This window comes from Parus major, chromosome 14 (genome assembly GCF_001522545.3).
Source record: "Parus major isolate Abel chromosome 14, Parus_major1.1, whole genome shotgun sequence".
Classification (NCBI taxonomy): domain Eukaryota; kingdom Metazoa; phylum Chordata; class Aves; order Passeriformes; family Paridae; genus Parus; species Parus major.
The window spans coordinates 8,875,358-8,900,908 of NC_031783.1; the positions used below are offsets into that span (position 1 = coordinate 8,875,358).

A 25,551-nucleotide genomic window follows, 5' to 3' on the forward strand; every position below is an offset into this window, starting at 1 on the left:
GGGGCTTTGGGGAGACGCTGTCACTGGCGCGGTGCCCAGGGAGGGAGAGCGGGGCACGGGAGAGCCTTCCCCCGTCAGGTGAGTCTCAGCGGACGGGACCGAGCGGCGCGGGGTCGGAGGAGCCGAGGGCGTCTCTCCCCGGTGGGGTGGGGTGAGGTGAACCTCGGGCACGGGACAGCGCGGGGTCGGGAGCTCGGGGCTTTTCCCCCATGAGGTGAGGAGGGTCTCGGGCCGGGAAGGGCTGCGCTGACACCCGCTGTGTGCCGAAGGGCCCGGGTGGCCCGGGCCGGGGGGAGGCGGTGGAGCCCAGGCAAGGGAAAACCGGGATTTAATGGTTCTTGCTTGACTGTACCGCGCCTAAAGCCGAGGGCAGCTCGCCCACCCGCTGCCAGCCCGGCTGGCTCAGCTCCCGCCGCCGCTCCGGGGTTTGCTGTGGTTAATCTCTTTTTCTGGTTGAGCTCTGTAGCCGGTCTCCCAGCAGCTGTGCACACATATAATTAACTGTATAAAATCCCTTAACGAACAGCTCCTGCAGAATAGTTCCTAAATATGGATAATTGTAACTTCTCTTAATTTTTTAGTTTGCTGTTGTCCCACATACAATATAAATTATCATTTAAGTTGCTGACAATATTAATACCTTTCTAATAGTGTTTATTCCTGATGATTTTAACTTTTTTGCTCTAATGTCTTTTTACTTTATTTTTAACAAGGCTAAGGCTATTCATGTACTGGATAAACACATCAGGAAAATGGCATGGTTGTTGGACAATGATCAGTATTTGGAAAAAATTGGGTGAGGAAACTTACAGAATCTAGTTGAGACTTCAAATGTAGATAGAAAATATAATTCATATAAAGTATATACTATATCTCTTCAAAACATCATTTATTAAATTAATGCTTAAACAACTGTCAAAGTATAGAACAATTCCTGCAGAAAAAACTTGAAATTACTTTATGACAACACAGGAATATTAGAGGTAATGAATTGTTCTCATAAAATAATTGTCTTGTAGGTTGACAAAATTCCATCGACAGGGTGATGATCCACCACAGCAAGATTCTGCTGTGCCTCAGCTAGGACCAGATAATGGATTGCTGGGAGCACATAGCAGCAAGACACAAGATGTGCTGGTAGGCAAGTTTTCCTACAAAATGGAGCAAGTAGTACAGCATATATAAATTCACAGTGGGGAATAAATAAACTGATAGACAACTAATATGCTTCCTTACATACATTTGCATGTATACACAGACAGTTTGATAGATGTGATCACTCATGTAATGAAACTGCATGTTCTGCATCTCTGCAGAGATGAATCTGAGAACAAATTGGGCAAAACAGTAAATGAGATCAACTGTTGATACTGCTTTTTTCCTCCAGAAGGCAGAAGCCAATATATATCAGTTCAAACTCTGAATTGTATTTGGGAGATGCTTATTTTTATTCCTCTCTGGTAAATAACTGGGGTATTTATTTTAATTCTTTTCTTGAACTCTCCTATTTCTTGTCTTCATTCCTGTCTGTTCTAAACTATGCTCTTTTCCCTTCCTTTAGTTCACAGTCTAGGGGTATTGTGAAAACTTCTTTTCCTTTGTATCACACATTCAAAAGATTATTCCAGCACATAAAATTATGTTCTTGGACATGCGCTGCATAGCAGAAACTCTCCTGAGAACTTAGATTTTTGTCACATTTAAATGGCACATTTAATTTCTCATACTGCCTGTAATTTTTTCTCACTTGATATGTAGAGAGGACAAATGAAGAAAACACAGTCTCAAAAGGTGCAAACAACAGAAGAATGGATAAGAAACTACAGTTTGGAATCCTTGCAGTTAACATTAGAGTATCTGGTAAGTAAGAGCAATATTACTTTGTAAATACAACACTGCCTTTTCTCTAGTCAGTCTTAACTTGTGTGCATCTCTGATGTTAACCATGCATAGTGCTCCAGGAATTCAGGAAATAGTGGTGAAGAGATGGTGTTTACAGAGGAGACTGTTACTGATTTTGAATGCAGACTTGCTGAGTAAGTATCCATCTTCTTTACTGTTTTGATGTGTAACTGATTCTGTATCACCATTTCTGCAGGTGCTGCCTTGAATCTTAATTTGTCTCTGTGCACCTCAGAGTATCTCAACAGTAAATCCTTTCTGCTGAGATTTAGAGTAAGGGGTAATTGTATGTCACTACAACTGAGGTTTGAGTTGTTTTAAGGAAGATGCTTATCAACCAGGTGTTGATGTGAAGCATTTTGCTCATTTTAGAAAGGCAGCCAGTGCATGGTCAGGTTTTCATATGTAACACTGTGTAGTTGGGGGTTATACTTAATGTAACTTGGATTAGCTTCAAGTCATGGATGCAGTCATGACATGGAAGTTGAAAGTATTCTAAGGGAATTTTAAATGTATAAAATCAAGAGAATGTAAATAATTTAATTTATAGATTAAATAAGCTATAGAATATTCTTCACAATTTATAAAGAGTGCTACCGTTTCAGCATACCTCACTGTGTCAGGCTTTTATAAAACAGAAGCAGCTTTTATGTTTTGAAAAAGAAAAATGGATTTTCCTCTTTAAAATGTTGGCTTAAACTTTCTGTTTGCCAACTTGTAGACACTATGTGCATGGAACTAAAAATTCATTGGTTAAAGTAAAACTATTTTAGAGGACAGGAAGCGTTTTGTTTTACCTGGTTGTTACTGGTTTATCAGGTTTTAACTATTTTGATATTAAACTGTTGGAAGTTGTTCTGCTTTAGGGAAAGATGTATGTATTTGGTTAGCCCTGCAACCACCGATTGTGTAAGGGCATATTTAGCATATTTTAAAATGCCTGTTTCTCACAGATTTTGCATCTGTGAGAAAAGGGAATTGATGAAGACAGGTGATCAATTGTTACATTGAAACCCAGTGTGAGAGAATGCTGTAGCTAAATGTGTGCTCTGCCTTTTGTCAGAGTGATTGAACTCTATCAGCACCGAATTCAGTGGCTGTTGCAGGACAGCAGAAAGGTAACTTGGACTTTGCAGTATATTTTTGAATGAAATGCTATATTGCATTAAAGACTAAATTAACTTTTGAACACTAGTGAAAAGTATATTCCAGAAAGCCTTTGTATTTTCATTATTTACCACAAGTTCCATATCATATGCAGTGATGTTGACAGTGTATTGTTTTTTCTGACCTCTTATTGGGATGCAGTTTTCTGCTTTCTAGATTTAGTCTTTTCCTTTCTCTTTGTAGTCTTAGTCATCAGGTCCTCTCAGCACAATTTAAATGGGAGCAGATAATGCTGAGCTTAACCTCTTCCTGGAGTGGAGCTGTCTTGTAGTTCATCATGCCCACTCTTGCACAGCTGCTTTGTCACACTGTGCCTGGCAGTGCTAATGCTCAGGATGTAACTCCTTGAAGGGAATGGGGAAAGCAGCATTCCAAAATCTGATTTCCACAAAGTTGCTTGATTTCGCCTGAAGGGGACAGTTATTTTTTATTTATCCTCTTAATCAAGGAATAAGCTGTCTTGGGAAGAAGGTAATATGATTCACTGGTAAGGATTAACTGGGAGCCAGTAGGACTCTCTTTTTTTCTTCTTCTTTTCCTCCTTGACCTGGTCACCATGTCATCTTTATGCTAAAACATTTAAAATTAAAATAAATACCTTATACTTGGTTTTAAAATGGTATTGTACAGAATAAACAGTAAAATTATTAAACTGTAGATAGCTAATATTTACAGTGATTTTTCTAAGGTGTTTGGTGTTATAAAAGGAAGTAAAGTTGGACTTTTGGTTGATGTGTCTCATTTGAGTTATGGACCTAGACTATTGGATTTTCAGAAGAACCTTTTGGTAAGTAATAATAAAGCAAATTTTGCCAATTTCAGCATACTAATCAAGCTTTTGTGAAACTAGAAGCTGGGAACCATATAGAAAAATTTGCTTAAAATCTTAATATACAATAAAATAGATATTTTCTATTGTCAAAAAGTATGCTCTGAATGTTGTTGAAAGTGTAGTATTTGTTAATGTCCAGATCAAAACAAATCCAGTATATACTTCAAAATATTATTAAGGGAAGTGTTATTGTTAAGGTTTCTCAATTCTATCCACATTCTCTATGGAATAAACTTGCCTAACAAAAGCAGCTGTAATTTCATTTGTGTGTTTCAAATAAAACTCCTTCAAGAAAACTCAGTTTCCACATAGTCTGGTTTGCTTAGCCTCAATATCTGAATTGTTGTTTAGCCCTAGCCAGTATTACATGCTAACCATTTTTTAAAAATTGCTTGGTGGGTATGTGCATTCTACATCACTGCTGTTTCATGTGGTCATCAACTGAAGAGAAAAACTGGTACCAGTACAACAAATATCCTTGCCTCCTGCCTCATTAACAAATTATTTGGAATGCCATAAGTTTGCAGGTTTTCTCTCTAGCCTTACCAAATATTTGAATATCTATGAGTTTTTCTTAGAAAATCTATGAGTTTTTCTTAGAAACCTGTTTTTAGTGGTAGATGAAAATATTGCTGTAACTATTTTTAGGAAATTCCTATTTTTAGTATTTTACATAATAACCCTACCAAAAGCACCATGGATAGTAATGCATTCATAATTTTTTATTTATTAGTGCTTAATAGATGAGCAGCTTTGTTATAAGAAGCAGTTGTACTGCCTCTCATTCAGTACAGAAATTTCACTGCTGTGGGAGAGTCCAAAAATCATCAATGTTCATGTGTAAGTAAGTTAATTTCTCTGAAAAATCAAGATGTTTCAAACAAGGTCTCCATTTTATTTGAGCAATCTCTTGTAGGTAATAGTGTTTTTAATCTTGTGCCTGCAGTGATTTTAAGAGGGGAGAAAAGCAATGAATTTGGCATGTGGTCAGTGGTTTCAAGATGGTTTACACATATAAAATATTTTAGCTGCTCCTGTGGTTTGGTAGTAATCTTTGTGATCTGTCTTATTTAGAGCCTAAATATTCTTTTTTTTTTTTCCCCCTCCTAGGCTACATGAAGCAAGACAGTGGATACAAGAGCTGGAGCCTGGTCGAGGATGCAATTTGCTGAAAGCCTTAAGGCATGTCCTTCCAATGAAAGAACTGAATTCCTTGGTTCTTATTGTAGGAAGCTGGTAAGTTCATTATCTGTCTGAACAACCAGATTTAGATTGGATACAGGCTTGGTACAAGCAACTGAACTTGATAAAAAAAGAAATAGAAAATTTAAGATCCAAGTTTTACACATGTTTAGTTTATAATTCCTTTATTTCTTACCTTTTTTACTATTTATAGATCTTCTCTTTTCTGGTATGAAGCTATGTTTTTCCTTTGCTGCTCATTTATCTCAGTAATCTATTGAGAGCCTGCTGGCTCTAATTTTACATCAATTGTCATTAAAGATGTCACTGAAAGAGTCCACACCTCTGGGAAAGTTAGAGGATAAGATTGAGTGCTTAATGCTATTTTATAGCAAAATCTAAGATTCTTCTCTCTGTGATCTTAGTAGTGCTGATAGGGAACTTAAGATGTGTGATTAAATAAATGAAACCAGATGAGATTATATAAATTATAGACTTAAATTCTTCAGTTCTACTGTCATAACTTGAAAATTGCAATATTGGAGTAGGGATTACGAGGAAAAGACCATGATAAGGATTCTAGGAGTGTTACCTTACTCCTAAATTATTAATTGTATTTGATTTTAAATGTGCAAAAAGAGACGGCGTAAGCTTGGCAAAATTGATACTTAGAGTAATTGAACTTAGATTTCAGATAACTTATTGAACACACAGTGTTGATTAGAAGGTTCCAGGTTTTGCTTAGATCTGCTCTGAACAGAAAATAGAAGTTTATACTGGGTGAAAAATTCCTTAATTTCTGTCCCTGGCAGAATTGTAGCTGGAAGGAAAGGTTTTTACTAGCCATCAGAGTTTAGGAAATGAAAGTTGTGTGGGACACTAAGTTCTAAACATCAAGCAAAGTTTTACTTTCTTTGGTGCCTTTGGAAACAGAGGGCATCCTTACACACCAGAGTTGAAAGGTTTTCTATCACAGCAGCCAAAGCCACAGCTCCTGATTTTTAGCTTTCAGGGCTAGCAGGGGATAATTCAAAACATTTGTTATGAATGGGAATAGAATCCTTGCGAGTTTGTTATCATTCAGATTTTCAGGACAGACCCAAACTACAGTGGTGACATCTCAGTAATGCTTGAAAAAGGGAGAGAAGTTTCCTCCAAAAGCATGATAATGCTAAATACCTAAATAATTCCCATGATTTATTATTTCTTTCCCAGCTTTTCTTCCATGTCTCCTTCAGTATGGCCTTTTTTCCCACATTTGATTACTGCCATTTTTAATATCTTTTTTCTTTACTTTTTTTAATCAGCCCTGATCAGTCTTTTGAAATACTATGTGATTATGCTCAGCAGTGTACACTGGGGAGAAAAGTGCAGATTCACATTGTTACATATGATTGCAACCCTGCTTCTCTTGTAAGTAATTGTGTTAATACTTAACTTCCTGAAGTGCCCTGTCATTTCTTTTCTTATTCAGCTGTAATGCCTTCTCTCATAACCCTGTGGGGAAGCTAACCTAATCATTAGAGTTCTTGAATTCAAGAGTGTTGTATTCTCTTCAGAGCAGATTTGCACACATGAAGAAATTCTTTGGAGCATCATCTTGTAACTTGCTTTACTGAGTTAATTTTTCAGCTATATTAAAACAAGACTGGTAAGCAAATGATGGAAACAATTATTTTGGCTTTCTTACTACAAGTATCTCAAAAACTCTTTTTCTGTCTCTGCTGAGAACTGAATACCAAAAACCCACATTATCAAAAGAGGCTATCAAATCAAAGTAACTGTTTCTCTTCCTATTTTTATATGTAGGCAGTTCTAAAGAACCTTGCAGAAGCTGTAAGAGGCCGTTACCATTGCTACTCTTCCAAGGGAGAGGTAGGTGACAGGAAGAGAGGCAAAGCATTTTCTGTCTTTTTGATGATTTTTCACTTTGAGAAAGTAAAATCATTATCACCTGAGTAGAAGTTGATAGTAAGTGCTGAAAGTCTCTGTCCTAGAAATGCTGAGGATGTGCTCAATAAACCTGTGGTTAATTCTTTCTGCAACTGAAAGCATTTCCTAAAAGTGCAATAAATTTTGCAGTTATTGTTTACTGACTTATTGCTGATAAAAGCAGTGGCTTACTGTAGAGTGATTCAAAGTTAAAATGTAATACCTTGTTTATAAATGGCTACTAATTTATATGCAGAGCATTAGATACACTTATACTCAATTCTGCTATGCCAGGCAGTCTTGTATTGATGTTTGCACAGTAAAGTAAGAGAGCTGCTTTCAGTTGCTGTTTGAGCAGTAGTTAACTAATTTTGTTTTTATAACTGCAGAATTTTGATAGCAGTGATTTTCATCTGCTGCTTCAAGAATCCCAGAAGGCTAAGGACCTACTCAAGAGCATCAAACAGGCTTTTCAAAGAAGAGTTGGTGGCTTGCTTGGTAGTAAAAAAGCAGATGTATGTATCTCTTTATTTTCAGGTGTATTTTGAATAATTAAGGTTAGAAATTTTAAGTGTCCACAATATGAAAAAAAATTGTGTGATGTATCAGGTATTTTGATATGTGAACTTTGAATATTCTCTATTGAACATCCTTTGTAAGAGCAAATTAAGAACAAAATCAGAAAAGGAGATATTTTGCTAAATGTTCTCCAAAATCCATAAAAAGAACATTGTCCTGTGATCATAATGGGAATCTAAGAAGCACTAGAATTATTTAGAAGATTCTATATCTCCAGTAAAAGCCATTTTTAGGAGGACCAATGACAGCTATTTTCAAAGCATTTTGTTTGTTGGAATCCCAGCACTTCAGTTTTAATTATGTTCACTGGGATTCCATGTTGGATATTTTGAATTGAGAGTAAAAATAAATTATGCTAAAACTTGCATGAGCTTTTCTTGAAATCCATTTTAGGTTTCCACAGAATTTGCAAATACAGCACCTTCCAGCTTCTTCCCAAAGCCTCCAAATGATAAAGGACCATTAGTTATTCAAACACCAGGTATCCTGGCCAAAACCTCAGCAGACTGGTTAAAGACATATGGACTGAAAGGTAGCACAGAAAGAAAAGCTTAACAGATATGAAACATGAATTAAAGACAGAGTATGTGTTTTATTTAATGTATTTTTTTTTCTTCCTATAGCTAAAAAATTAGACCTTTATCAAGTTCTGGCTCCCAATGCTTTCTCTCCTGTGGAAAATTTTATACCTGTTCTTAAAAAAACAGTATCATCAACTCTACATGAGGCAAGTGATGAGGAACATTTTTCCCTGGGTTTGTGGAGTTTTTTTATTTATACTGCTACATTTTTCTAATTTAAATCAGTACTTTAAGTTGCCTGAAATTCTACAGGCTGAAATTTGAATCATAGATTCAACTCAAATACTTAATGTCATTCTTAAGAATGACTCAGGAAGAAATTCCATGTTGGTCTATCTTATGTTGAGCTCTGTAAACAGTTAACTCTATTTATCCTTCTAGAAAGTGATGATACAGTTTGAGTGGTATGATGGAACTGTAAAAAATATCCATGTTGACCTTCCAGTATTGTACAGCTATCAGGTGAGTTGTCTATCGTGATGTGGCCTTGTCAGGGCTAGACTGCCATCTAATTAATCCTCCTAATTGTCTTGTTAGCTAAGTACTGCAGGGATTCATGTGCAGACAGCTGTCCATGTAAGTCTGCAGCCCCTGGAATTCTTACAGGCAGTAGTGATTCTTGAGGATTTTCTGCTAGATCAGAATGCAGATCATCAGAGAATGGGACAGATTTAATCAAAGAGAAGCTGGGGATGTTTGAAACCAGGGTTTGCTATATGGTGCTCTGTCGGTCCTTTTTCTTTCCCACTTCACTGGCAGTCCTCACAAAAGGGTATGGAAATATTTCCAGGCAGGGAAAACAATTCATTACAGTGGGAGTGATGTGAAGTCTGTGGAACTCTAGAGCCAGACCAAGTGGAGAGTGTGAAGTGGCTGAAGTGAAAATCAGCTTCTGTGGCTCCTTGCTCACTGGTAGATGCATGCATTTTGTGCTCCAAAAGCATGCTAAATGATAGTTCTGAGTTCAGTGCCCTTTTCTAGCTTGATATGCCCTCATTTAATACCTATATATACTTGGAAAGGTCATGGTGTATAGAGTTTGGACAAATTACTTTGATATCAAATTGATACTGTTAAAGAATTACATGTGTTTGAGAATATTGTGTTTATGTTATATTATGTGTTTTGTGATGAACTCTGCCTAAAAATGTTATTGAAGAAAGTGTAAGCTTGTAAAAACTCTTAGAGCTCTTTTTTTTGTTTTCTTGATATGCCTGAACACTATTTTGAACATGGTGGCAAGAGGAAAAGTGGAGATATTGGCCTCTAGATTCTTTACTGCTTTTTTTTTCACTGTATGTTTTTTCATGGTCTGTGTTCTCATATCTGTATTAAAAATGAAATGTCACTATCTAAATGAATGAAAATATTATTTTTTTTACTATGCTGTTATGTTATTTCTGTATTAAGCATTTGACAATAAAAGACTTGAACTTTTTATTTTTAACATAAATTTTCTTTATTTATGCATAGAAAATCCTTGCTAAAATGGTAAGAATCTATGAGAAACGAATTGACTGGCTATCTGGTGCTAGCAGAAGAATATGGGGAAGTGTTTGTGAAAGAAGGTATTGTATTTGATTTTGGGGGTTTTTTTTGTGAGGTTTGAAGCCTTAATGTGTTTGGGGACAGTGTTTATTTACATCTTGTCTGAGGCCTCAACCTCAATTGCACATTTGCTCTTTTTCCTGTTTACAAACCTTGAATATGGAGTTTGAGACAAAAGGAAGGTACCTGAGACCCCTGTTACTAAAGGTTTTCTTGCTCATTGATTAGGACTGAATTAGTTTATCTGGCTACTGTGTTGTGCTGGCATCTCACATCCCATCAACTGTCCATCACACTTGTGGGTCTTTTCAAAACTACTGCTCCCAAATCATCCCTGTCCATTAACTGTGACCATCCTGCATTGTCTATGCAAGCAAGACTTAAAACTGACCATGCTGAGCAGCTCATCATTAACACTTTTCTCTAAGCAGGTGACGTGCTTGATAGCATCAGACAGTCCAATACTGCTGGGATGTGAGAGCAACCCCTCTGGCACTGATGAGCTGAGAGAAACCTTAACCATTTGTCTCTGGAGTAATATTCCATATGTTCCTGGAGTGTTGGCTGGGAAAGGACTGAACCATCCATCAACTCTCCTTGCTGGCAAACATCCACACATTTCAGGAGGGCTTTAGATACTCAAGTACAGAGAAAGAGGAAGACCTGTTTGGAATTCAGCAGTCCTTATAGCACTACAAGTAGCCAGGACCCTAATAATTCCATAGTTTAGGAAAGATTGAAGTTTCATTACTGTTACTATTTTTTTTTAAAGCTACCTAATGTTTTGCAGAACTTTTCCTAAATACAGATTCAGTGTTTATACATTTTGATACATAGGTGGAAGGTACTTTCCCTGACAAGTTAGAGTGCCCTAAAGACAAGAATACATAATTAGATAAGAGTTACTTCTTTTTTTTAATGAATATCATATTTTTTATATAGGGTGGTTATACTTGTTGATATATCAGCAACAAACTCTACCTATATCACTCTTATCCAACAATCTTTGCGACTTTTACTTGAGGAACAAATGTCAAATAAGGATTACTTCAATATTATAGCGTAAGTAACTATTTAAGAGTCTTTTAAAATAACTGTAATGCATTGCAATGAAAGAAGTATGCTGAGAGCTTGTAGTTACTAAGAGGCATGTTTTAGTATTTAATGTTTTTAGTGAAGTATTTGCAAGACTGGCACTGAGTGGTCCTTATTGGGTGAGTTCATGAATCAGATGGAGTCCAGATTAGTAATTAAAAATCACTGGTTTGGGTGAGGGTCACTGGAACTGATTGCATCATACCTGTAACAAATACTCCTCCTGCTGTATTGTTCATAACAGTATTAGTTCACCTGTCAGAAACTTACCAAAAGAGGATTTTGATGTCTCAGGTACCATAACTGAGAGAGCACCCTTTAAATTTTACAGTAACTCCAATACTGTTACAGTGTTAAATATTACAGTGTTAAAATTCTGTACTCAGCACTGGCAGGCACAACTGCTAAGCAGCTGCTGGGCAGGTGTCTCACAGGAAAAAGTAAAAGCCAGCAGCTCTTGGAGTTCCTAACATGGTGTGAGAACAGAGCCCTTATCTCACAAGAGAGATATAGGCAGCAGCTGTGGGATGGAGTTCCTTTTTCACTGAGCTTTTCCCAGCTCATGTAGGATCCTGTTAAGGAAAGAAAATCAAACAAACCTTGGGTGATGGATAAATGTGGATAATTAAATGGTTTGAAATAGAAAATAGTTGGCATCGGGCTGTTTTATGTCTGTAATACCTCAATGAGATTTTTCTTCTTTAGTGAATTTATTTTATCTTTTTGCTTGCTCTAAACCGTAATCTGAAAATTAATTGCTGTTATCTTTCTGTGAAAGATTTGGGAGTGATATTGTGCCTTGGCAACAGGAACTGTGTCCTTCCCAACCAGAAAACTTAGAAAAGGCTTGGAGGTAGGATCAAATAATTATCCCATGTATGTGAATTTCACAGAGAAAAATTGCAAACAAACTGAAAAATTGTATAAGCTTATCATGTTACATAAATAGGCTGACATGTTTCACACTGCTTGTTCATAGTGGTTTCTTGTGAAGACAGCATTGTAAAAGTTAATAAGCTTGGTGACTTTGTATTTCATATGTATGTATAATATATATGTACACAGATACAAAAGTGTCTGTGTAAGGAATAAAGAAGTTACATGAAGAATTGAAAACTTCTTCAAATACAGCTGGGATGTGAGAGCTAAACAACAGGGTTTTTCCCCACATGCTTTGGAAAAAAAATCCCAGGTTTCTGTTTGTGGAGTCACACTGTGTTCTCACTGTACCTCTCGTTTCATTCCTGTTTCTGTAAGTTCTACTATACTACTATTTTTTTACTACTATATTACTATTACATAAAATAAGGAGAGAATTCTTTCCTTTTTATGCTTTGTATCTTACTTTAAAACTAGTTTGCCATGCTGGCAGTACAGAAACCAGAGCAAATAATTTGTTATATAATCTGGATCTGCTCTCTGTTGTTTTCAAAAATTTTAGACTCCAGTGCAGTGCTATTTAAGATACTTAGTTCTCTATATTACTTTGAGCAGAAACAAGCGGTTTTCTTTGAACTCTTTGAACTGTAAACATCTTGGTTTAGGTGGGTGTTGAGTTTGGAGTGCAAGGGCAGTAGGAATTTCATGAGTGCACTCAGAAGAGCTGTGGAAGTTGACTTCAAAGACAAAGATAAACACAAATCACAGGGGCTCTACCTGCTGACTACTGGAATACCTGATCAGGAAACAGTGAGTGTCATCACAGGCAATTTTCCTCTTAAGTTCCTAACAAAACTAGTATCAACTTTCTTTTTCTTTTTTTCCCTAACTTGTTTTTCCCCTTGTGGCCAGTCATCACAGTTCATTGGCAGAATATTCCTCCTTTACATACCTAAGGCAGCACAACTGTGGGGATCCCAAGCTTCCATTTCTGCAATTGTTAGTGTTGGAGTAGCAATTATTGTGTGTGAATTATAGAAAATTCAAGATGTGCTTTTAGGATTCCTTTCCCACTTCAGTTCTGGACATAATTTTGCTTCAGGTTTGAGTTTGAACAAGCTGATTTTTGTAATCTTTCATTTCTGTACAGCTCATGGGAACAAAGACACAAATAATTTTCCAGTGGAGCTCCATAGCACGTTACGTAGAAACAGCTCCTGTTTTTATCCCAGTAATCCCTTGCTTGGATCCATGTTTGTAGTGAATGTGCTCTGTGGCTTTTAAGCCGTGTGCACAGCCTCGAGTTTTTACATGTGTGCAGTGAGGTGTCTCCTGCTTTTGTTACCAAATCTCTAGAAATTTTGGGCAGACCTAAGAAATTATTAAAGCCTGTATGGTTGACAAGAAAATGAGGGACAGATGGACAGTTTCATCCCTACCTTGCTTCAGTGCACTGCTAAATTGATGTCCACAATGTCTGCCTTTGGTTCCCAAATCTACCCCAGCTCACCTCTTGCCTGCAGTAGAGCTGTTGCCACTGTAGCCAGCAATAGTGCTAATTGTGTGTCTGCATGGACTGAGGAGGCATTGGACTACTCAGGGTAGGTTCCTGTGCTGAACTGCTGCAGCTGGGAGGATTTGAGGATTTGTACAACAGACAGGAACCAGTGGAGTAGATGGTAGCTTGTCTGAGGTAGAGGCTCACCCCTGATGTTTCTTTTTCCTCTGTTTTACAGCACACAATCAGTGCTTATGTGGCTGAGGCTTGTGGAGGTTTTGATTTCCAGCTCCATGTCTGCCTGTTCAGTGTAGCAAAGGGCACTGACTCCAGTGGGATTATTCCAGCCCGCTACGCCAACCCAAGGGAAACTGCCTGTGCTTTTAAAGAAATTGTTCAGGCAGCCAGTGGAAGGTTTCACTGGTTTGGAGAAGCAGGTATGAGCAAAGGAAAGTCAACACATACTTCTTTTTCATTAATGAAATAACATTCATTAATGATTTTTACTCCCAAACCAAGTAGTTTTCTTCTTTTAAGATATGCTGATGCTGTACTAGCACTGAGAAATAAACAGGTCATAGTTCTATTGCAATCACATTGCAGAATATTATAATGCAGCCTTAATTAAGGAATTTGGGTTGTTTTTTTTTTTCTATTTTAATTCACTATTTTTTGGTAGCCTTTTTAAAGGTACTTTAAAATATAGTTATTGATATGGTAAGTCCAGATGATCAGGCTTGCAGGAAACAAAGGTTTTTTTGGTCCTCTGTATTGGTATTTAGCATGTCATACAAATCATTGTATATTTTAGAAAATCCTTACTTTGTACACTTTAAAAAACCTGTGCTAATTAGAATCTATTTGATTATCAGGTATTTTTGAAAGTGATGATATTTCTAGTATAATATCTGAAATGGAAAAAGCAAAGAACTACTCCCAAAAGGTATGAATTACATAGAACTTTTTAAATTACGTTTCTACCTTAAAAAATTCAACAGTGTTTGTTCAGCTGACAATCCAGGAGCTTGAACAAAACCGTTTTATGATGAGCAGGAATGTTCTAGAGTGTGAGAATAGTGACCATAGAGTAAATATGGACTAGAAAGCAGTTGCACAATAGCACTACAGTGACTGGTGTTGGAGTAGCCATGATTCCATACCAAATACAAGTTTACAGTTTGAGTGATTCTCCTGTTTTTTGCCAATCCTGTGATGAATTCTTTTCAAGTAAATTAATTCTTCATTATAATAAAGTTATATATGTTACATGCAAATGAATAATGCTACATTCTTGTAAGTCCCTGGATAGGGAGGGCTTGTCATTAGCACAGTGGTTTTGTTCTGAAACAGTTGTTTTTTCAAGTGTACTGAGGGTGTAGAACTAGACTGTATCTCACCATATTCCATGCACATGACTTTTTTCCAAAGATATCTAACAGAATAACTGAGGCAGTGTAGCCAGCCTGGCAGTGTGGTGGCTGTTTCTTATAAAAGTGTGAATAGAAAGAGATCTGCAGTAAGAACCTTGTCCAGAGGGCTGAGTACCCTGTTGGATGCAACTCTGAGTCACAAAAGTTGGATTTTTTTAAAAGAAGAGCTGGTGGCTATTCAATGACACCTTAAAATAATTTATTATCATTTAACAGTTGCATATACTTGTTCCACCATCCTCCACATTGTTCTAGCCTGGGTCTATACACACTGCTGCCTTTTGGATTAGTCTGTTTGCCTAGAGAAGGAAGGGTTTCCATACAGTGTGTTTGAGCAAGCACTCAATGGTTTCTGTTCAGTAAGAGGTGTTAAGTGTTATCAGATAGGATATTTATTATTATAGTAGTAGATACAAAATACCTGTCTTTGAAATATCATTTCCTTAAATTCCATGTATATGAATTACTAATCAATGTGGATTTCCATTTCAGTGTGCATTCCTAGTGGAGTCCTTAAAGCAACGCTCAGTAAATCAGTCTGTGAAACCCATCACACCAGAAGGAGACTCAAATGTGTTTATGAGGAGTGAGAAAAAAAAAACACAGAAGGTGCCATCTCCTAAACCCACAGCTGTGAGTCTGGCTAGAATGGTTTGAAATGGTCCCATTTTTAATATGCTGAGTTAATTAAAGATCCTGCTGAGCTATTGGGTACTCCTCTTGGTGAGAGAAGTGCTCAGCTGAAAATTTGAAGAAATAAGAGCAGCACTGTGATAGTACTTCGAATTTATGTTTGCATTCAAAATGCTACATATACCAAAAAGTGCATCATACTGAGTAATTAATTATAATGGAACCACACTGTCTTGTCAAAAGCTGTCTAAATAATCCTTCCTCTGACCTTAAAAGATAAAGCAGAAATGTACTTTACCAAATTAAATCTATTTTGCAAGTCCTTCTAGAAGTATATTATGATGTTCTGCTCATTTACAGATGAGACAGATGCAGCTCAGTAGCATGTCTGGCCTCAGAGAGAGCCAGCACAAAACAAGAACAAGATTCAGGATTTGTTTCCTGGCTGCTGTGCTTATTTCCATGGAACTGCACTACAGAATCCCTTGGGATTTTGCTAGTGTTTGTTCATTTTAACTGTGCATATGTCTGTTTTGAGTAGGTGTGTACATCTGTAATATGCATAAAGGGCCAGTGCTTACTGGAACTTTCAGGTCTCATCTTTGAAATGGGAATGGCATTGTAGGTGTGGGAATGTAGGAAATGGGAACGTAGGCGTGGGAACGTTGCAAAGGCTTTGTAGGTTTTCCAGGCTGTTTTATCAAAGGTGACACGTTCTCAACACCTCATCACAAATGCAGGAGAAACCAATTACTCAGAGAAAACAATAGAGTGTAGTTTTGCAGGGATTAAACTTGTAGGAAACGGGTACAGGGTTGTCTGTAGATGTTTGGTGATATTTATAGTAGAGCTATATGTTAAATTAGATGTCAGTTGCTTGAAGGCTCAGTGTCACAGCAAGTCTTATCCTAGAATAGGGTTAAACAAGTGCTTGTGTTGTTTAGCAGACTGCTCAGCCCCTAGAGGGATAAGCCAAACCCAAAGGAGAAATTACTGGTGTCAGCACTAGATTTTCAATAGTCATTAAAATGAAGATACTAAATACTGCATTGTATAAAGCAAGGCCATTACCATATTAGACTGCTCCTTCAGGTGGCAAAAAATGGTCCAAACTCCTCTCCATGTAGATGCTAGTCTTCAGGTTTATGGTAGCAGATGATATTGGCAAGATAATTAAAACAGAGCAATTAGTTACTTAACCCAGCAAGAAACTGCAAATTAATGTGTTGTCATAACAGTCTGTGGATTAGTCAAATCTAGAATAAAGCAGGAATTAAGGAATAAAGAATCATAGTTCCAGATTAGAATCATGCAATTACAATCCGGCTAAAACACTTTTTACATTTATTTCTTTGTTATTAAAGGTGCTTAAGGATGTTAAAGACAACCATGGTGCAGAGAGAAATACTCCTGTAAGAGTACTAGCATGGCGTCCTCCTAGCACCAAAGCAGGAATTCCACCAGGTCTGTATGGATTAGGGACTTTTCGTCTTCAGTTTCATTTGGGTTTTGCTTAAAAGACCATATTTAAATTAGAGATTTATATTAAGATTTTAGAAACACCTGAAATTGTAATATTTAATCAGATTTATAGGAACCATCGTGCTTGTTTTGGAATTCCTTTGAGATGAGTTTTAGCTGTTATTTATCTTGCTTGTTTCTACACTGTGCAAGGAAGGAACTCTGCACAGCTGTCATTTCCAGGTCCTAGGATTGAATACCTGACCTTTATCAGGAAATGTCAAATGTGTCTGATGGAAAGTAGAACCCCACTGTGTTCTACACCTGAAGCCATAAGGCTCAGCAGTTCAGACATTTATTATGTTTTTGTTCAATGTATACATTGCCACTAAATCTGTTAGATCGCATTTTAATTAATATGCTGTTCCACCTGATGTATTTATGATCTAGTAATGAAGGAAAATACAACACCAGTGTCAGGTTGTCTGAAGTGCTGATTCTTCCAACTCCTTCTGGTATATGAAAAGCTCTTAAACTGATTCCAGTTACTGCTGGTCCTTTAAAGCCCAATTCATTTCTCCTTCATTTTTTTCCCTGTGTTTTTACTTTGTATCATCGCTAATATTCACAATTTTTCTTTAAATTAAGTTTTAGTCTTCAAATCTACTGATGTTGATATGTAGCAGTGTTTACAAATCTGGATTCATATTTGCATCTGAGGTCCTCTCTACAAAGTTAACTGATTTCCTCCAACAAATATTGTGCTTGTTCAAACCCCTAATTTTTTTCAGACTAACTCCTGTGACATTCTTCCTGATTGTAATTTCTATATTTGTAAAGGTTTCATTTCTATTAAAGCTTCTTAAGTAGTGCTATAATATGATTTTTCTTAATCAGTATCAAAGAAAATGAAGCATTTTTAATTGTGGTAATAGGAAAATACGAAGAGAAGAACAGAGTTGAATTCTTCTCATGTAAGAGTTTTATCCAGATGAGCTAAATTAATGTTTTTTTTTAATCTATTATTACTTGTAGCACAAACAGTAAAAGAACAGCCTCAGACTGAGAATAAAGGAAAGCACAAACCCAGGAAGCAGCCAGAGCTTTCTGTGTCTGTATTTTACACTGAAGAAGGAAGAAATGTGGGTATGTGTTATCAGGATGGGATGGGTGAAGCCCTTTTCTTATCAGCATTTCTATTATAAAACTGGCAGGATGATAAGTCACTGATAACCAGTATGCTTTGAACAGTGAGTGGGAGAGAGTTTCATTTACCAAACAGTGGGTAAGGATTTTTACTTTGGGTGCAGGTGGGTGGCACTTATTGCCTGTGTTTTTTGTTTTGTTTTGTTTTTTAAAGGGTTTTTCTTTTGTAAAGACCCTTGGGATCTTTTGGTCAAAGGTGCTCCAAGGAAAGGTGCTATGAACATGGTTTAGTTGATGACAGAAGATTTGGTTCAGAATTTCTTGAAGTGACAATTTATTTAAAATAAGTGAATCTTTAAGGTACTTTGTTCTTTTCTTAAATAGGTACAATATATCAGAAGTATCCAAAGGCAGTGTGCATAAGAAAATCTGTTTGCTCTGTCACGTTGCCAGAGGATGAGGAAATCTGTTCAAGCAAAGAGGTATTTTTCTCCTTACTATTAAATTGCCATTTTGGAACTGTCCATCTGAATTAATGTAAATGTTAATTGTAATTCTGTACAATGTGTTATTACTTAAACTTTTCTAATATTTGCCAACAATCAATTGCTCTATTTGTTTGTCTTGCAAGTGGCTGACCAAGTACAGTATTAAAAAGCTTAAACTGGAATTGCCCAGACTGATGTTTGGTCCAGGCTGTACCCACCAGAAGAAAACTGTGCAGTCTCTGCACAAGAAAGTATCAGCAAAATACTGTTCTATCTTCCCCAGTGCAGAAATCAATGTAGGTATTTGCAGATGTCAGGTACCCACATTATTGAAAAGCTTTGTTTAGTGAATGTTGATTGATGTTTATGGCTTTCTAGTATGATGTTGTCTCCACTCTGCCCTGTTCTTTCTGAATCATACTTCCACTCTCAAGCTAGAGAAGGTCTTTTATTCACCACAAAAAAAACATTTAGCATGTTTGGAGTCCAAACTGCATGTTCTTTAGAATGTGTAGCATTGCCTCTGCTCATACAGTATGAAAAATCATTTTTAAAATTTAAATAAAACTTTTCAAAATAATTTGTGAGTGGAAACTGGAAAAATGTTGGATCTTGATTGTTTCAGTTTGTGTAATGACTGGAGAGAAGTACAGAAAGTTAAGTGCAAGCAGCAGAGTCACAGAATATTTCTTACCATACTTCATAGATGTAAAGACAAAAATCTCCCTGGTATCCAATGCCATCATTGCATATATAGCAGCTGAGCTCAGATTTCCTCAAGTAAGATGCTCTTGCACAAACTGAATTTTTTCAGGGGGTTGTGAAACATCTGCAGTTTCACCCTAAAGAGCTGGAAACCTACACAGAACAACTGGAGAAGGTGCTGCAGCGCTATATCCAGAGAGTGCAGTGGCTTCTCTCAGGTATTGGTGTGCCTCTGCTTTTCTGTAAAGCACAACTTCAATATATACATAAACCTTCTTGTGTGCTATTTCTGGTAAAATAGATCTGAATGTAAATCTGAACCTCCAATGTGAATAAAGATTCTCTGTTTTGAATTTCATTTCAAGACAACTTGAAATGAAACTTAAATTAAGTTTAAAGCTTATTTTTGTGAGTACAAGAGAATTCAGCATCTGTGCAGCTGATAAACATCTCACTTGCTGACAAATAATTAATTTTTAGTTGTTATGTGTTCCTGAATTCAGAGTAGAATCTTTCCATCAACAGAATACATACAGTAACATATACAAGCAAAATTAGGTTTTCTGCATGTTTTGCTAAGAATGTGCCCTGCTTAGAATTTCAGCATCACTATTGGTGAAGAATATTTTGATCTCTCTGCTGCTCATAAAGATCTTTGTTGGGAAACAGTTCAATTTTTTGCTGAGTTGTAAAGGAGCTGCAAATTATTTAGTGCAAGTTGCTGCAATTAGCTAGTAATTAATGCTTTAATAGTGCTAGTTTTGAAATGTCCGAAGACTTTTCTATTGTTAAGCTTTCAACTACCTAATTGCCACATAGATTAGACTAAATTATGTAGAAATGTGCCCAGAATTACCCCTAAAGACAGATGATTTACATTATGCTCAATAAAATAAGCCTGTGTAATAACTCTTAATTAGTTTTAATGTTCTGGCCCAGGAAGCCGAAGATTGTTTGGTACCATTTTAGAAGCAAATGTCTGTGTTTTGATGGATACATCTGGTTCCATGGGCCCATATTTGCCACATGTCATGAAAGAACTTACCTCCCTTATCTGGGAACAGCTGAGAAAAAATGAAGTCAGGTATGGTGAATTACTGATAAAGACTGAAATCTGCACTCATTATTATGTAATCAGATTGCTTAATAATTACAGTAATACAGCACTGAAACACAATTTCAGTAATTATTGTATGTTAGAGTATAATGTGCATGCAACAAGAGCTGCTTTTTCTGTTGTTTTACCAGTTTTAAGTTCTAAACTCTTAAGACCTGAGCTTCTGCTGTAGGCTGATGCTGTTTCCCCTCTTAGGCTCAGCATTCCCACAGACTTCCTGTTCATGAAAAGGAAGATATGCTTTTTGACTCTTCCAAGGCTGAAGATCTTCATCCAATACTAGGCTCTTTGATAGGGGGTTTGGTTTAGTTTTTTTACTGTTTGGTTTATTTTTTAAAGAATTTTATATATTTACTTATTTTCAAACTGTCTTATCCAAAGTGACTTGTTGTACTGGTTAGGGTTAAATGTTGTGGGTCATCTTTCTCCTCAGGTTTAACCTGCTGAGATTTGCAGAAAATACAGAGAGTTGGAAAGAACATCTTGTAGAGGCAACTGATGAAAGCTGCCATGATGCTGTGCAGTGGGCTTCCACATGCCATGCTTGTGGGAACTCCTGCATCCTTGCAGCTTTACAGGTTGGTGTGCCACAGCTTGGAGAACACATCCTGTCTTGTGGTAAAACACTTGCCTGGTGACATTCGAGGAAAATTATTATGCCCAAGTGTACAACATCTCTATATGCAAATCACTGAACAGTTTAGAAATCAAGTCACTATTTCTGGCCCCAGGGCTCATAGATACTCGTATTAGTTGCTCATACTAAGTTTTTTTTAAAAAAGCCAAATATCAATAGTTTTGTTAATATTTGTGTTCAAAGAATACTGGAGAGGGAAAATAGCCAGTTGCTCAAAGTGATGTTTATGTACAACTGTGGCTGTAGTATGTTACTCTGACCTAAACTCGATTTTAAATAAGCAGTATTTGTTGGAATCTTATGGGTTTTGAGTACAATTCTTGAACTTTAGTAACAAGTGAAGAAATTTTTCTCCTATAAAAATTCTCAGTGTAGAAATCAACTAGTAAGAATAACTTAAAACCGAACTTGCAATTTCACGAGATTTAAAATAGGAATCAAAAAAGAAATGTTGCTTTTAATGAACAATCGTTCTTCCAGACATCCTTGCACAATCTCTGTGTAAATGTTACAGCATTCATCATGACTAAAGTCCTGTAGAGCTGCAAGGCACGTGTGTAGTACAAAGATTTCCACCGAGTCAATTACTGCAGCAAATTTTCATAATACTCATTCAAGTCCTAGTGAGTCTGATTTTCAGACATTAAACACCTTTAGCTACCATAAAATATGATGTAAAAATCTTTTGTCAGTAGTTCTCCAAAACCAGTTAATCTTCTTTTTTCAGTAAGTCAATTTTTGGCAATGTCCTGCTTATAAATATGTTGTCTTATGCTACAAATTATCTACTTAAATCTTCAAATTTATATCCTTGATCTCCTTCCCTAATGAATGAAAAGACAAAACAAAGTTGATTAATGATGAGGCAAATATACAACTATCTTAAATCATTGGAATGGTATTTTTGTTCCATAGTATAACTTTTCATATAAATGTACAAATTATTTAAGCTTATTTTCTGCTTTTCAGAAGGCTCTCAGTTTCCAAGGTGTAGAGGCACTGTATCTATTGACTGATGGAAAACCAGACACCAGTTGCAGTCTGATTTTGAAAGAAATTGAAAGATTGATAAAGAAACAAGATATTAAAATCCACACCATTTGTTTTAGCTGTGCAGACAGGTATATGATACTTTGCAAGAAAAAAAAAATCTCTTAAAATGACTACTTTATTTATTGTCAGAGGTCTGTGCTGCCAAGATGGTAACAGGGAAGGTTTTTCTGACACAGGTACTTGCCACATTTTATACAGGAATTTATGATCATGTCCTCCAATCTATTTGTTTTGATGTCATATTTTTGAGGAGTTCTTAGAAATTCTTTTGCTGTTGCTTTTGGCAAATAATTTTCATAAATAGCTTTCTACTTTATGCTAACAGAGGAGCTGTTGAATTCCTGAAGAAGCTTGCTTCCCAAACAGGAGGGCGCTTCCATTGCAGTTCTGGAGGTGAAGATGGACAATTAGCAGCACACAGAATATTGACAGAGGGGCTGGATGATGAAGATGTATGTTAAATAAATTGTTTTGTTTTGTTTCATTGCAACTTCGTTCATCAGTAGAGAAACTTCATTTAAAAAAGAAGAACAAGAAAAAAATAATACAAAATTTCTAGGATATTTCATATTGAAACCAAAACCAGAAATCATAGTTTTGCCTTTCTGCTAACTGCCTTGGTGAGGTGCCCAAGCCCATGAAAGGAATACACAGTGCAATATAGGTTTTGAAAGAGAAGTAAAAAGTGTATAATGTGTCTGCATGTGGTTTTTAAGCTAACCAGCTTTTACTGTCTTCTTATCCTTGCTATCTTGTGTTTCATCTAATTGTAAAATCCTTATACAGCGCTTAGCACATCAGTCCTCCAGCATGAGACCTCAGGCATTGCCACGGCAGAACAATGTTACTGAGCAGAACCAGGTGCAGTCTAGGCTTGCTCTGCTCTGCTCTCCTCTAGTAGAGGACCACTAGACTGAGACCTCCTCTGCAAGTAGGGAAATTTAGAGCTTAGGATCAGTTAATTAAGTTGATGAAACAGAAAATAACAACTACGTGCAAGTTAAAACATTTTAACTATGTTTTCAGAATCCAGTTTTCCCTTACTTTGAAGGAGATGATTTAAAGAAACTTACTCAAGAAGTAGCAAAAGCTAGAAGTTTCTTAAAGCAGGCAAAATCTTGGAGGTGAGTATTTATCAAGAATCTTTGTATTTATTATTTAGTGGAATGAAGACAGGAATATCTGACTGCCAATGTCTGTTATATAAAAAAATAGACCTGGAGAATTGTCTAGGATAGGAGTGAAGGACAATTAAATTGTATTGACCCGTATATTTCTTCACTGTTACCCTTCCTAACTGCCAATCCAGAACCAGAAAGCACCAATTCAATAGGAATGGCAGGCAAAAGTACCTGCAAAAGACCTTTAAAATGCATTATACCTCCACATTGAAAAGTCACCTAAGATCAGGGCTAAACAAAGACTCCAAGGTGTTCTATGCCTCTGTGAAAAGCTGCTTTTAATTCTTTAGAGTTTTTCTTTCAAACAGATTATTGCTTGAAAAATGGAACACAAACCAAAAAGATGACTCTGGCTTTCAAAAAAGTGTTCAGGTAAACAGTCACCTCATTTACATCATAGCTTATGTATAGTTCATGTATTTCAGTAGAAGGGTAATATTTTATTAAATATTCATTTGTAGCAATGACTTTTCCCAAAGTTGGAAACATTTGTAATGATTTTAGTTCTTAGCTGAGATAGTTCAGAGCAAAACCCCATATAACCAAAGAACAGCTCAAAGAAAACTGTTTGGGGTGAAAAGAGCAAGGCAGATGTGTATTTGTAGTTACTAAAGGTCTAGCAAGCAGTTAAGCACATTAGAGGGTAAGAACCAGATGCAATGGCTGTAATAATAATTGTGGCATGGGCTGCATGATTTATCTGTTAAATGAACAAGACAGACTGAAAAAAGACCCCACTAACATCAAAAGCATCCTCAGCAAACATGGAACTATCATTACAGAGTAGTGGGAGAGGCAGCTGGGCAAACTGAACCTCTCACAGAGCCAACCTGCTGCTTTAAATTGGCAAAGTAAAATCCACAGGAAAAGAGAAATTACTGGGTGGAAGTACTTTCTCAGGGTTCAACAAGGCAGAAGTCTTTGTCACAGAACTGTTTGAGGAAAAACAATGGACACACAGACAACTGCAGAGTTGCACTAGAGAATCTTGGCCTGCCAAGATATTCATCAAGAAATTGGGTAAGGCAGATACAGAGCTAGGTTTTTAAAAATCCTTGTTTCTATAGCTGTAGTTTGTATTTTGGTTCAAAAACATTGCCCAGTCATTCAAATAAGAATATAAAGAAATCCAGTCCAACCTGCTGGTGAAGAATGCCTGGTTCATGGAGAGTGGACACCTGGAGTCTGGTGTGTAAGAGTGTGTCAGAGTGTGGCTGAGTCTGCAGAATTCAGCATTTAAGAGCTGATCACTCATGAGAGATGCTTGGAGAGGGAGCAGATATAAAAACATCCTATAGGAGCAAGGAAGTTGTTACAGGCATGCAGAGATAAAGGCTGGTGTTCCACAACTATCTCTGTATCTCATTGTTCCAAGGAAAACTGTATTGCTGGTGAAGTGTATAGGAAGGCATTCCTGTTAAAATTCTCAAGGAAGTGCATAGCACTGTAGCCCCATCAAACATTTAAGTAAGGAAATCTGATTACTTTCAGTTTAAGTTAAATTGTTTTTCCATTACTATTTTGTCAATGGTGACACTGAGCCCGTGGATTTTATATATTTTGAGTTGTATTTTAAAAAGTATTCATGTGCTTCACTTGTAGGATTAAATTTTAGACGAAGAAAAGGTGCTGAAGAGGTTTGGAATCATACCATTAACCTGTTTCTTTTCAAAGTGTGCTCACATCTTCCAGCTTCAAGCAGAAAGAAAGAAGGTTTTTTTCTTTGTTGTCACAACTGTTGGCAAGACAAGAAGTTGCAGATGCTAAGTGCTGCACTGACTTCACTTGAAGATTTTGCAGGATACAAAGTAAATCAAGCCCTGAACCCTATGAAGTTTAAATATAAGTGGAGGATAGTTTTCAGTATCATTAATACAAATTGTAAAAGTGTATGGATCAGTAGTTACACAGGGTCACAACTTTTGTTTCTCTTTTATTGCATTGTATCAATAATTTCTTCAGTTAGTTGCTGGTATGTCTAAATTGCCTTTTTTGTCTGTTGGTTTGAGAATTCTTTACTGGTGCTTATTATCACTAGCAGATGAGACAGATGGCTGTGATATTAGGAGGAGAATTCTTTATGCCAGTTTTGCATAGAAAGTCCAAGAAATAACCTTAATGGAGAAAACAAAGCTTGTAATTCATGTTTTTGCACAGAGAAGTTTTGCTAATAATTATTTCAACTCTGGATGATGACTCAGAAATTACCATACATGCAAGAAAGTAACACTCTCTTGCTGATGTAGCCTGGTTGTGTTTGTATAACTGGACACTGCCTGTCTTCTGAGCAGTTCTGTTCTTACATATTTCCTGTCTAGAAAGATTAAAAATATGTTTGCTAGTATCAGTAGAAATATACTTGGTTTTTACTGATTTTTGTAATGACAGCTCACTAGTATTTGGAGATGGTCACTGTTGTTTTTTAGAGGATTAGAAATTCATCTCAGATGTTTAATAAATGTAATATAATAAAAATGGATTCATAATTAAAAATTAAGATACTTG

General features: G+C 36.6%; 1 protein-coding gene across 16 annotated transcripts; it reads left to right on the forward strand.

Moving 5' to 3' along the window:
* On the forward strand, positions 1–25,543 carry VWA3A (von Willebrand factor A domain containing 3A). 16 transcript variants are annotated; one of them, XM_015643149.2, is made up of 34 exons: positions 1–78; positions 714–796; positions 1,020–1,137; positions 1,759–1,860; positions 1,954–2,036; positions 2,966–3,020; positions 3,758–3,856; positions 4,635–4,741; positions 5,012–5,137; positions 6,391–6,496; positions 6,893–6,958; positions 7,405–7,530; positions 7,988–8,126; positions 8,218–8,321; positions 8,557–8,637; positions 9,649–9,743; positions 10,666–10,785; positions 11,597–11,671; positions 12,363–12,507; positions 13,434–13,632; positions 14,068–14,138; positions 15,118–15,258; positions 16,623–16,722; positions 17,755–17,865; positions 18,250–18,347; positions 18,497–18,649; positions 19,168–19,276; positions 19,998–20,142; positions 20,609–20,753; positions 21,782–21,933; positions 22,191–22,317; positions 22,892–22,989; positions 23,355–23,418; positions 24,649–25,543. In XM_015643149.2, the coding sequence occupies exons 2-34, from the start codon at positions 753–755 to the stop codon at positions 24,652–24,654; spliced, it is 3,510 nt and encodes a 1,169-aa protein (XP_015498635.1). In that variant the 5' UTR covers positions 1–78; positions 714–752; the 3' UTR covers positions 24,655–25,543. The 16 variants fall into 16 exon arrangements, with proteins under 16 accessions (XP_015498635.1, XP_015498632.1, XP_015498633.1 ...); XM_015643146.2 differs by having other exon boundaries at positions 24,721–25,543; XM_015643147.2 differs by having other exon boundaries at positions 21,785–21,933; positions 24,721–25,543.
* Positions 25,544–25,551: the final 8 nt, after the last annotated feature.